This window comes from Armigeres subalbatus, unplaced genomic scaffold (assembly GCF_024139115.2).
Source record: "Armigeres subalbatus isolate Guangzhou_Male unplaced genomic scaffold, GZ_Asu_2 Contig243, whole genome shotgun sequence".
Lineage (NCBI taxonomy): Eukaryota > Metazoa > Arthropoda > Insecta > Diptera > Culicidae > Armigeres > Armigeres subalbatus.
In genome coordinates this window covers 1-13,995 of record NW_026942980.1, presented here as the reverse complement: position 1 = coordinate 13,995, position 13,995 = coordinate 1, and the positions used below count along the sequence as shown (strand labels likewise).

The following is a 13,995-nucleotide window of genomic DNA, read 5'->3' as shown; positions in this document are numbered from 1 at the left end:
GTAGTTTTGTTACTATAAAAGTTACTTTCGGCCTTAAATCAGGTCAATTGGCATTTGTGCTTGCTACATAATGAGTCTTTTAAAATACAAACTCTGCAGCTCTGAAAAAAATCAGAACCAAAAAAGTGGGAAAGTGAAGACGAGTAGTAAGAGCTAAATCCTTCATTGTTGCGCAAGAAATAGCTCTGAAACATCACCACGCTGCTTGCTTACTCATAATATGTATCCTGGCCAATTTTCAGCTTTATAAATCAACTTGATTTCAAAATATTCATTTCCGAAATCACGAGGTGATAAACTATAAAGAATATAAGATAGAAGAAAAATACGGTACGTGGACCCGCTATAGTCGCTATAAATGTTTCACTTTTCCACTTTGCCAACAGTGGTACGGAAACGTTTTGCCTTTCTCGTATACTATGTATACGGTAACCTCAGCTAAATATCTTACCGATTTCGGAGATGACGCCATGTCACAGAAATTTCGGTAAAAATATTCACCGAACTCGTTAAATCTGAACGAATTCACCGTAATTCGGTAATTTGAATGACAATGACGCCTAAAATTACAGAGAAATCTGTAAATTCTAAAATTGCTGATTTGATCGGTGGAAAATATTACCGAACTCAGAGCATCTGTTTAAGTGTGCAGGTAGTGCTAATTATCGGCAATTAACTTCTCCTGGCGAAAACTTGCCATTAGGTGAGTAACATCAAGCCTTTTGTGTTCGTTTGGCTTCTTCATGTCGAAAAATAGCTCGTCGATACCTCCGAAGTTTTGCTATCATGAAATAAACTGAATAAAAACAAAAACATTTTACGCCATATTGAATAAATGGTGGGTAGGCGTATTAGCCTTCTCTTCAGTCCCCTGGTTTTACCATAGATACCTAGGACAGGGAATCAATATTCGAGCAACGCCTAACAATATACTCTTTGTCATCCACAGAGTTTGTTTCTGACAAACGCACCTAGCGACAAACCTTTATCAGAACCCGAACACAATATGACAAGAATCATTTGCCTTGCATGCTCTGATATCTCCGAAAATACGCTGCTAATTTTGTAATCATTGTTCGATTCTCGAATATTTCCATAAAAGCAGCAACTATGATAGCATAAAACCTAAATTTTCACTAGAAATAATGCAAAATAACGGGATGAAAAGTTAGCAACAAAATTGTCTTCTTTTTTGTTGCTGACAAAATTTTTCGGATCTTTGTCATTATTATCTCCGACAAAAACAAAGCTTTGTCGTTGGTTCTCTTTTGTCGCTTGTTTTGCAGGCGCATACGAAAAAAATTGATTCCCTGACCTAGGATATAATTATCAAGATGTTGAGGTCCGAACAAGTTAGTACTCTTTCCAATTTCCATGGTTCCATGTAAATACTAGGTTTACGGCACCCAAAAAAATGCAAAATCGACTTCCCCCTTGCATTGTAAACATTACATTGCTCGTTTTTCCTTTTTGCGGGCCCCTCGATTATCCTGTTAGGGGAAAAGGCCCCAAAACGCCACAATCCCCCTCCCCTCCCCCGAGGCAAAACGCCTTTTGTGGTTTCCCTCATATTATCCGTCAATAAGATGTCCGTAACAAAACTAGATCTAAAATTATGAAGGTTAGACGAAAAAAGTTTCAAGATGGTGTATAGGAAGGTCGGAAAAACCGAAAATGTCCACATTTTGAAGAAACATCTAACATTTTGGCGAGGCAAAACTCCTAGTGGTGCTAACCTACAATGTACTTGCGTCTCCATGCACTATCCATACCAGAATGCTGATACGCCGACGCATGGTGCTTTCTAGACCAACATTTGAAAAGGGCGTAACAGCCAAAATTTATTCGTTCTGATTTTTTATCCACATACAATAGCTTTATATGTAGGTAGACAAAGAATCAGAAGGAATAAATTTTGGCTGTTACGTCCTCAAAGAACTTGAGGCCTCGAACTGCATTCTAGCGCCTGATTAAAGGTTCCCCCAAACACACGCGACGCGACAGTCGCGACGCGATTCTATCGCTTGGCGACAGCGATTCTGTCGCCGTTGGTATGGAAGCGTAAATAAAGCATTACCTGCAGCGATCCAACGATAGAAACGCGGCGACTAGTTGTCGCCGTCGCTGCGATGAAATCGTTTAGGTATGGGGGAGCCTTAAACCTGATTAACCCGTTTCGGTCTGACCTAGAAATCAAAATTGAAATAACCCGTGTGGGCTCATTTTTCGTCCGATTGCCATGAAATTTTCAGGGAAGAAGCGTCATCATGTCTATTTTTTGGTACATGAGATGATTTGACCATGGTGCCAATCCGGCCGGATTTATTAAGGGGGGGTCCTGGGTCAGGTGCAGTCAAAAACGGGTCATTTTTTAAAAACCATTGATAAATAAACGAAAGTGCCCAGAATGTTGATGCAAACGTGGTCAATCACTGTTCTGGCAGCACGGACGGTGACAACCTTTCGCACGAACTGCAGAATCCGGATGCATGAGAAAACGAATACCTATTTGACCTTATACTACTATACTACACTACGAACTAATGACAGAGCACCGAATAGAAGATAATGCAATGTACACTATCACGGCGGTTGTTTTTGTGCTATAGACTAGATGTTACCACATGCTTTGTTCGGGAGACTCGTGGATTATCGTTGAAATTAATATTGCCCATAAAGTTAGCCAAATTTATATTTTGAGGAGATTAATTGAGTTATAATAGTTCCTGGGAGCGGTAAGGATGCGTAAATATAAATTGTATAGCTGCATCTTATAAATTATCGCATTAATCGACAGATATAAAAACTGTATGCTAGTACCCGGTGCTGATGATAGCTAGTGAATTGAGAGTACATCTGTAGAGTTGTAAGGTATGAATTACGAGTGCACTCTAGAATGAATTATTTATATAACACTTTCGCATTCGGACAGGAAGAGACTTTGAAAATCTGGCATTTGTTCGTAGGGCTTCATAGGACTGGTAGAGGAAAACTAATTGTATGTATCGCAGGCATATTTTTTGGATAAAAGTTCAATAAAAATCTATATTTTAGCTTTGAGCTGCACATACTAAACGCTGCTGCGAGAACTTCTTTCTACCAACCAACATTCTCAAAGAATTATACGGGATGCCAGCGAACAATGCTTTCGAATGCGGTGCCTGCGAGCGACCGAACTCCGCCGACGTCGGAATGGTGGCATGCGACGGCTGCAACACGTGGTTTCACTACGGTTGTGCAGAAGTGTCGCCAGGAATTGAAGACCGATCGTGGAGATGCAGTAAGTGTCCACCTGTGCTGCCTCCAGAAGCAACCGGCGCGAAAAAGAAAGTAGGTGAGAAGCGGCCAGCAAGTTTGACCGTCCTCGGCGCGATGTCGAGTGAGATGCAGAGGTCGAACAGTGCTAATCAAAAGAAAGCGTCCGACAAATCAAAGAACTCGGATAGAACAAGAACAGTGGTTCTTAATCCGGAGCTGACGAGTATAACGACTCCGAAAAGGAATCCTGAGATACCAAATCAGGTGGAGAAGTCTTTGAAATCCAGCAATGCCACAGCAAGAGCTCGAGCGCAACTAGCTTTGCAGCGATTGGAAAGCGAGCGACTACTGGACGAGCAGAAGTTGCTAGAAGAACAAGAACGGTTAAAGGAGGAGCGCGCACGTCTAGAGAGAGAAAAGCAGATTAAAGAGCAGGAGCACGCCATCAAGGCCAAGGAGTTCGAGATGAAGGCAAAGTACCTACGAGAACGGTTTGAATTAGAGGAGTTATTGGCAGAAGATGACAACATAAGCAAAACGAGCGCTCCTAGCGGTGTGGAAAGAACCAAAGAGTGGGTTGAGGACCAACATGAGCGGAGTAGAGGAGGAAGCGGAACCAGAACGGAGCATCCGGCGTGGCCACCTAACGAAAGGGTTAGACCGCAGCTGTCCCAATCTCAGGATGGTTTAGGCTTTGAAGAACGGATTGCAAATCTTCTTAGAGTGGACTATCAAGGAGTAAACTCCAATCCCATCCACCATACGGAGCCTCCAGAGATTAATCGTCGGAGTCGTGGGGCGGTACACCACGGAACGGAAAATGGAATAAAATCTGTTTCGCATAGGCTGAGTGCTCAACAACTAGCAGCAAGACAGATTTGGCCGAAAAAACTCCCTACTTTTTCGGGAGATCCGGAAGAGTGGCGTATATTCGTCAACAGTTTTGAGACTGACAATAACACCTGCGGTTTCACGGATGTGGAGAATCTTATTCGGCTTCGCGAGTGCTTGCGGGCCCAGCGCGAGAGGCTGTTGTGACAAAATTGATGTTTCCTCACAGCGTGACGCTTCGAAGATTATACGGAAGACCGGACCTACTAGTGAAAAACTTGTTGAACAAAGTTCGCCGAGTGGAGGTCCCCCAACCAGAACGATTGGACCCACTCATAGCCTTTGGGTTGACCGGCGAGCAGCTATGCGACCATTTGGAGGCCGCCAATCTCCAGGGACACTTGTCGAACCCCACTCTACTTGGTGAGCTAGTGGAGAAATTGCCTTCATCCATAAAGCTAGAATGGGCAAGGTACAAGCGAGCATACAGTGATCCGACTTTGAAACACTTTGGCCATTTCATGGAGCAGCTGGTCAACGACGCTAGTGAGGTCACCGCGCCATTACTGGTGCGCTCTACCAAGCAAGCAGAAAAGGACAGAACTCGTGAAAGAGGACAACTTTACACTCACGAAAAATGTGCCCGATACACACACCCGCAGCGAAGAGCGACAACCTTGTCCCATATGCGGCAAAACCGATCATAGAGTGCGTAACTGCGAGCGCTTCCAGCAAATGGGATTGGAAGCCCGTTTAAAAGCCGTCGAACGTTGGAAATTGTGCGAATTATGCTTGTATGACCACGGTCAATGGAGATGTCGTTCTAGGATTCGCTGCAATGTGCCGAGTTGCAGAGTTCGTCACCATCCGTTACTTCATCGCGCCGTGCCAGATCAACGCCGGCGTCAAGTGCAAACGTCCGATTGCAACACTCATGAGGAAGCGAGAAAGTCTATCATGTTCAGGATTATACCGGTTACACTTTTCAACGATAACAGCAAATGTGAAACGTTCGCCTTCCTTGACGAGGGCTCATCGTTAACGCTTATTGAGGCGAGTTTGGCCAGACAGCTCGGAGCAAAGGGTGTTCCCGAACCACTGGAGCTACGTTGGACATCGAGCGTTATGAGGAACGAAGAAAAATCCGAGAGAGTGAATTTAGAAATATCGGGGAAAGGTCTACCACGACGATATCCGTTGAGAAATGCACACACAGTCGAAAAACTCCCTCTTCCGCTGCACCGCCTGGCTCTAGGAAAATTATCGGAGCGTTTCCCTTATCTCAGACATCTACCAGTGCCATCGTACTCCGAAGCTGTTCCTAGAATTCTTCTCGGACTAGAAAGTTTGAGCCTTTTGCGCCACTGAATAGTTGTCTTGGCGGCCCAGGAGAACCTATCGCTGTAAAATCTTTGCTTGGCTGGTCAGTTTATGGTCCGAATGGAATCGATCAAGCGAAGGAAGGGTTCGTGAACGTGCACGAATGCAAATGCAGTGCTGACAGGGAACTGAACGACCTGATTCAACAGCAATTCGTATTGGAAGAAAAGTTGATAAGCCAAAGTCCGTCACTAGAATCCGCCGAAGAAAAAGAGCGCGGGAAATATTGGAAAGTTCTACAACGTTCCGGGATGGGAGGTATGAAACGGCGCTCCTCTGGAAGTCCGACCATGTGGATCTCCCAAATAGCCTTCCTATGGCAATGAAGCGGATGAAAAGTTTCGAGGCTCAACTAGCGAAGGATGTCGACCTACGAAGCAGTGTGAACCAGCAGATTATCGATTATATTAACAAAGGCTATATCCATAAAGCAACCGAAGAGGAACTTGCTGAAATCAACGAGAGACAAGTTTGGTATCTACCCCTCGGCTTGGTTACGCATCCGAAGAAGCAAAAAAAGAGGCTAGTATGGGACGGAAAGGCGCAGGTGAATGGGGTCTCTCTCAACTCTCAACTGTTGAAAGGTCCCGACCTTTTGGTTTCGCTTCCGTCCGTAATTTGCAAATTTCGAGAAAAGCGCGTGGGATTTGGAGGCGATATACGAGAAATGTTCTTGCAGCTTCGGATGAGACAATCGGATAAATATTTTCAGTGCTTCTTATTTCGTTTCGAACCCCGACACCCACCAGAAGTTTATATTGCAGACGTCGCAATGTTTGGCGCAACATGCTCACCCTGCGTCGCACAGCATGTACTGCGAGTGAATGCGGACAAATGGGCGAACGAATTCCCGTTAGCAGCAGAGGCAATCAAGAACAAGACGTATATGGACGACTACTACGATAGTGCAGATTCCCCGGAAGAAGCGGCAGAGATGGCATTGCAAGTACGAACCATCCACGCTCATGGAGGATTTGAGATGAGAAACTGGGTCAGCAACAGCAATATCGTGTTGCAGAAACTCGGAAAACCTGGTGAAAAGGAGCCACGGCTGCTGCAAACCACGATGGACAACAAATGGGAAAGAGTGTTAGGCTTGTTATGGCACCCAGAATCGGACACTTTCACATTTTCTACGGAGCTAGAACAGTTACGACTCTTCATTTCCGGAGAACGACGACCGACGAAGCGTATCGCATTGAAAGTCGTAATGAGTCTATTCGACCCCCTCGGGCTATTAGCACCGTATCTTATTCATGGTCGTATCCTGATACAGGATCTATGGAGAAAGCGCAGTCCAGTGGGATGAAGAAATAAGAGATGAGGAGTTTGAAAAATGGACGCGCTGGGTTGAATTATTACCAAAGATAGGCGAACTGAGTATCCCACGTTATTACTTCAGCGACGCGATAGCCCCATGTCATACGCTGCAGTGTCACGTGTTTACCGACGCTAGCGAAACTAGCTATGGCTGTGCTGTGTATTTTAGAACCATGAATGATTTGGCAGAAGTACAATGCACGCTAATTATGGCAAAAAGTAAAGTGGCTCCACTAAAACACCTATCGATACCGCGTTTAGAACTAGAAGCCGCTGTGCTGGGTGCCAAAGTACTCAACACTGTATTGAGCTATCACTCGCTGCAACCCCATGGAGTGTACCTATGGACCGATTCATCGACTGTACTTTCGTGGATTCGCTCAGACCACAGGCGATACAAGCAGTTTGTCGCCCATCGTATTGGAGAAATTCTATCGTCGACTCAAGCGGAATGCTGGCGGTGGGTACCATCTAGGGACAATGTAGCTGACTGTCTGACGAAGTGGGTGCGTGATACAGTGCCGGATTCCAACGGTAGGTGGTATAAAGGACCAGAGTTTCTATATCTTTCGGAGGATCAGTGGCCAAAGCAGCAGGTGAAAACGAACACTATCGAAGAACTACGTCCTAGCTATTTGTTTGCTCATATTTCTCTACCCGTTAGAGTGATAGACATCTCTAGGTTTTCAAAATGGAGTATACTGCTACGAACTGTAGCATGTTTATGCCGCTTCATCAACAATTGCCGCTTGCGAATCTCGGGACGGCCAATAGAGACACTCCAGGCAACTAGAAACCTTCAGAAGTCGCTTAAATGGAGCGTTCCATGTTGTAAGACGCCGTTGAAACAGGAGGAATTTCAACGAGCAGAGCAGTTTCTTTGGAAAATGGAACAAAGTGAATACTTCCCCGACGAGGTTCGAGTCATGTTGAAAAAATCGAGACCAGCCAATAGCGAAATGGCTATCCATCGAGAAGAACAGCCCGTTGTATAAGTTATCTCCATTTGCCGACGAGTATGGTGTTGTCAGGATGGAAGGCAGAACCGCAAACGCTGCCTATGCCAATTTCGACGCGAGGTTTCCAATAATTCTTCCCAAGGACGGTCAAATAACTCGAATGCTGTTGGATCACTACCACCGCCGATATGGTCATGCAAGCAAAGAAACTATTGTAAATGAGGTTCGTCAGCGGTTTGAAATCTCACATTTACGATCAAGCGTAGATAATATTTCCCGCAACTATTGTTTCTGTTGGGTGGCTAAGTGTAAGCTGATCTCTCCACGAATGGTGCCTTTACTCGAGCAACGCTTGACGCCGAAAGCCCGCCCTTTTAGCTACGTCGGTATCGACTATATGGGCCCACTAGAAGTCACTGTCGGTCGGCGCAAAGAGAAGAGATACGTCGCTGTATTCACGTGCTTGGTTATACGGGCTATTCATTTAGAGGTCGCTTACGATTTGTCCAGCGAGTCCTGCATCATGGCGATCCGCAGATTCACGCGTAGGCGAGGATCCCCAGTTCAAATCTTTTCTGATAATGGCACTAATTTTGTGGGAGCAAACCGCGAACTGCAAAAACAGATCAACGTCGAATGCGCTGGAACCTACACCGATGCGCGAACAAAATGGTCGTTCAATACCCCATCCGCTCCTCATATGGGTGGGGTATGGGAACGAATGGTGAGGAGCGTCAAGGAGGCCATGACTGCATTGCTCAATGGGCGGAAACTGACAGACGAGATCTTGTGGACTACCCTAGTTGAAGTGGAAGGATTAGTCAACTCGCGTCCTCTGACTTATATGCCACAGGAAATAGGTCTGCCCGAAGCTCTGACTCCAAATCATTTTATTTTCGGTTGTTCATCTGGCGCTCACGATCCTCTTGAACCACCTGAAGATCTTGGGAAAATTCTTCGAAGCAGTTTTCTACAATCCCAGCAATTAGCAGACGAAGCGTGGAGGCGCTGGTCAAAGGAGTATTTCCCAACAATCAACAAAAGAACCAAATGGTTGAGCGAAGCAAGGTCCCTGAAGGTCGGCGACCTTGTATATGTAGCTGAAGGCAAACGGAGATCATGGACGAAGGGCGTTGTACACGAGGTCATGCCCGGAAAGGACGGTAGAGTTCGACAGGCCGTGGTACGGACCGCGTTTGGAATACTTAAGCGTCCGGTAGTGAAGCTAGCAGTTATGGAGCTTGGTGGATCTACGCTGGACCCTCCCCTCGATCCACGGGGCGGGGAATGTTCTGGCAGCACGGACGGTGACAACCTTTCGCACGAACTGCAGAATCCGGATGCATGAGAAAACGAATACCTATTTGACCTTATACTACTATACTACACTACGAACTAATGACAGAGCACCGAATAGAAGATAATGCAATGTACACTATCACGGCGGTTGTTTTGTGCATTAGACTAGATGTTACCGCATGCTTTGTTCAGGAGACTCGTGGATTATCGTTGAAATTAATATTGCCCATAAAGTTAGCCAAATTTATATTTTGAGGAGATTAATTGAGTTATAATAGTTCCTGGGAGCGGTAAGGATGCGTAAATATAAATTGTATAGCTGCATCTTATAAATTATCGCATTAATCGACAGATATAAAAACTGTATGCTAGTACCCGGTGCTGATGATAGCTAGTGAATTGAGAGTACATCTGTAGAGTTGTAAGGTATGAATTACGAGTGCACTCTAGAATGAATTATTTATATAACACTTTCGCATTCGGACAGGAAGAGACTTTGAAAATCTGGCATTTGTTCGTAGGGCTTCATAGGACTGGTAGAGGAAAACTAATTGTATGTATCGCAGGCATATTTTTTGGATAAAAGTTCAATAAAAATCTATATTTTAGCTTTGAGCTGCACATACTAAACGCTGCTGCGAGAACTTCTTTCTACCAACCAACAATCACTATAGACCAGCATCAGAAGCATCAGTTTTGATACAATTGAATCACCAGGACATGGTTCCGGATGTTCCGGGAACCTGGTTCCCTGGGGTAGTGGACATTTTACAAGTGGTGTAAAACCCAGTTTTGCGACATATCAAACTCCATAATTTTGAAAGACAAGCTCAATAGATGAGTTTTTGAGAGGTTTTGGACACATTGGCCACGTCCGGAAGTGTTCCCAGCTGCCTGACTCCCTCAGGGAAGCGGACAAATTTCGATTAGCACCGAAACCCATCTTGCGACATATCAAACTCCATGATTTTGAAAGACAAGCTCAATAGATGAGTTTTTGAGAGGTTTTGGACACATTGGCCACGTCCGGAAATGTTCCCGGGAGCCTGGTTCCCTCAGGGAAGCGGACAAATTTCGATTAGCACCGAAACCCATCTTGCGACACATCAAACTCCATGATTTTGAAAGACAAACTCAATAGATGAGTTTTTGAGAGGTTTTGGACACATTGGCCACGTCCGGATGTGTTCCCGGGAACCGGGTTCCCTCAAGGAAGTGGACAAATCTCGCCTAGCACCAAAACCTATCTTGCGACATATCAAACTCCATGATTTTGAAAAACAAGCTCAATAGATGAGTTTTTGAGAGGTTTTGGACACATTGGCTAGATCCGTAAGTATTCCCGGGAGCCTGATTCCTTCAGGGGACCGGACAAATTTCGATTAGCATCGAAACTCATCTTGCGACATGTCCAATTCCATGATTTTGAAAGACAAGCACAATACATATATTTTGAGTGATTTTGGACACATTGGCCACATCCGGGAGTGTTCCCGGTAACCTGGTTCTCTCAGGGAAGCGGTCAAATTTCGATTGGCTCCGAAACCCATTTTGCGACATATCAAACTTCATTATTTTGCTTGTCTTTCAAAATCATGGAGTTGGACATGTCGCAAGATGAGTTTCGGTGCTAATCGAAGTTTGACCGCTTTCCTGAGGGAGTCAGGCAGCTGGGAACACTTCCCGATGTGGCCAGTGTGTACAAAACCTCTCAAAAACTCATCTATTGCGATTGTCTTCCAAAACCATGAAGTTTGATATGTCGCAAGACTGGGTTTTACACCACTTGAAAAGTGTCCACTACCCTAGGGAACCAGGTTCCCGGAACATCCGGAACCATGTCCTGGTGATTCAATTGTATCAAAACTAACTTCTGATGCTGGTCAATGATGATTGACCACGTTTGCATCAACATTCTAGACACTTTCGTTCATTTATCAATGGTTTTAAAAAAAATGACCCGTTTTTGACTGCACCTGACCCAGGACCCCCCTTAATAGATAAGGCCGGATTGGCACCATGGTCAAATCATGTCATGTACCAAAAAATAGACATGATGACGCTTCTTCCCTGAAAATTTCATGGCAATCGGACGAAAAATGAGTCTACACGGGTTATTTCAATTTTCATTTCTAGGTCAGACCGAAACGGGTTAAGAAATACCGCAACTATTGGAACACTTGGAACAGCCTAGCAATAATTGGAGTTGTTATTTTAGCACGGAGTACATGAAATTCATTTATTTATTTATTTATTTGTATAATATTTCATCTGACTGTGTTGTCTACATGAAAACTTAAAGCTAAACAGTATCAGTTGTTATAAAATCTTAACAGACGTTGCTGAAATTCGAATGAGCTGATGTCAAAATCGAATACAATGTCGAATCATGACGAAGAAGCAGCTGTTAGCTGCATAGTTGGTGTTTTGTGCTGATTCAAACAGCAAAGCTCTAGGTCGAAGTGTTCTAGAAGGCACATAAAGTTGAATCTTACCTAGCAAATCGGGCAAGTCATACTCGCACTCGCACGAAATACATGCAACAGAATCATTTTTCAAATAAAATAGATGGGGAACGCTTTCAAATACAGGGTCCGGCTTTTGAAGTGCTACATTAGAATAAACAGACAAATTGATCAAAACATAAATATTTCTTTTTTTTAGTTAAATATCTTGGCTGTGCATTGGTTTTCGTACGGCCAGGTTGCCGAATAATATGCAATTAATTGTAATCAAGTGTCGGTCTTCTACTGTCATTAGTCGTCTGAGTACACGCGACCGCAATCAAACTCATCAAATGCTTTAGCCAAGCAAGCCTTTGGCACAGCAGAGTGCGATTGATTCGCATTCTATACCAGCCCGCCCAGCCCGTTGTTGGGGGGCATGGAGTGCGATCCTCTCGTTTAATAAACAATGTGCACTCGCTTGACTGTGGATATACAACAGTAAAGCACATGTGGAGATTGGACAAATCAAGCATCCGAAAGATATTCAATTTGCAAAAAAGAGAGCTAACCGCAGTGGAGGTTGGTACTCGGATTCTGAAGGTTTTCCGCAAACGTGACCTTTAAGTGGTCTTGTTGTGTAGGGGTTATCACGCCTATCTAGAGAGTAGGAGGTTGAGGGTTCGAGTCCCTCCAAGACACGTGGATTCTTTTTCGCAAATTTCATATCGATTCATCCATTTCGAAACATGTGCTGTGCATATGCACAGCCAAGATATTTAACAAAAAAAATGGTTTTCGTACGACCGAGTTGCAGAATAATATGCAATTAATTAAAAATATTTCATTTTAATTCCATTTAATTTTACACGAAAGCTTATCACTTTTTGAAGGTTCACGGTTCATGTACGTTAGGCATCAAATAGCCCGAAGAACAGCCCATAATATAAGGAAGGCAGAAATATGCCAAACGTCTATTATGCCTATCGTCCATTATGCCCAACGTCCTTATACCCAACGTCGCGGACCCAGTTCAAGGGTCAAGTTCATCTTTTTCATCCTCGAGCATAACCACACGTCGCAGACGATCAAGGAACGCATCGTACGTGGCCCGCAGGTGTTTTTGTGTTATTTTTATTACAGACCACCAGATGTCGCTTCAGGACTTGCACAAAACACATGATGGTTTAGAGCAGCTCCAGACACTGAAATTCATAGGGTTCAGGTCCGGCGAACTCGCTGGCCGCTCTTAGCTCGAAATGACCCTACCCTTGAAAACCCCTCAGTTGGGTTTTCTTCACTTTTTGAGTCGGTGTCCAATCCTGTCGTAAGACCAAACCTCTGGTATCAAAATAATGGCATGCCCACGGTTCAACGACGTTTTGTAGAACTAATTCCCAATAAGTATTTTGTATTATATTATTTTTACTCACTTATGTAGCAGTTCAATTGCCGGACCCTGTATATATCCAAGATAAGCGAAATGAAATTTCGTTTAATTCTAGGAAAATTAATAGTGTTGAAACGTGCTAAGCTCCTTCACTATTAGATCATTTACCCTGATGCATGTTTGGTTTCATCACCATCATCGGTTTGACACTTGTAGTACCGATACTTCGGCCACCAGGTGGAAGTAGCCTAGATGTTAGTCACGCGAACAGGAACGACATTATCAATCTTATACTTTGGAATCAACTGTAATCCACTATTCACTTGGATAAAAGTGCAATTTGCACTAGCTGTGATTAATCACGGAGTAGCAACCATTGATATATCAGTCTAAGCCAAACTAAGCTTATGACTCGTCAAGGCTAAACAGCTCTAAATAATTTACTTCGTTAAAGTTACTATTCTGATCATTAATGAGAACGGATAATAAGACACGTAGAAATGGTAACAATGAGTAGAGTTGTTTTAAAATTTGCATCCATATTTTCGACCACCGCACTAGTTCCGACTTTCGCATAGTGTGACGGTCGGTGGGCAGAACGTGGCAAACTTTCATGGTCCGTCACCGATCCACAAAGAACGAGCCTCCGCCAGTTTGGACGGTCAGTTGGTAGCGAACACCGGCATTCTGTAGAAGAGACTGTGCAGAGGTATTCACTTTGTTACTCCAACCGGACGGCACACGTTCCTTTGCTGCGGGTCCAGTCCGTACCATCCTCTGCAGCAACGATTTGAGCAACAACGTGACCACACTTTTTCCTGCATACGATAGTGGAAAGGCAAAACGTTAGTCACTGCTTTAGTTGCTGCTGGAGGATCCCTACTTGGGGCGGAGGTCACACTCGAGAAGCTTCTGCTGCGGGTTCACGAGCGACAACGACGACGACGGACGCGGGAAAAGTGTCAAGCAATACACGGTGTTGTGTAATTTTCCAGCATGACAACTTTGTGATTGAAATATTGCACTTTTGTTGTGAATCTCCGCACTTAATGTCGCACCGCCCAGCTTGCTCCCTCCCCGCTTGGGTTGTTCAAGCCGTCGAATGGACAAAAAG

The 13,995-nt window shown here is 44.4% G+C and overlaps 1 protein-coding gene across 1 annotated transcript; it reads left to right on the top strand.

The window, feature by feature from the left end:
- The first annotated feature begins 7,821 nt into the window (after positions 1–7,821).
- On the top strand, positions 7,822–9,096 carry LOC134203805 (uncharacterized). Its single transcript, XM_062678653.1, has one exon. It carries the CDS (start codon positions 7,822–7,824, stop codon positions 9,094–9,096), a length of 1,275 nt encoding a protein of 424 aa, XP_062534637.1.
- Positions 9,097–13,995: the final 4,899 nt, after the last annotated feature.

Excerpts from the sequence above, each read along its gene's own strand:
- LOC134203805 (XM_062678653.1), top strand. The coding sequence starts at position 7,822 with ATGGAAGGCAGAACCGCAAACGCTGCCTATGCCAATTTCGACGCGAGG.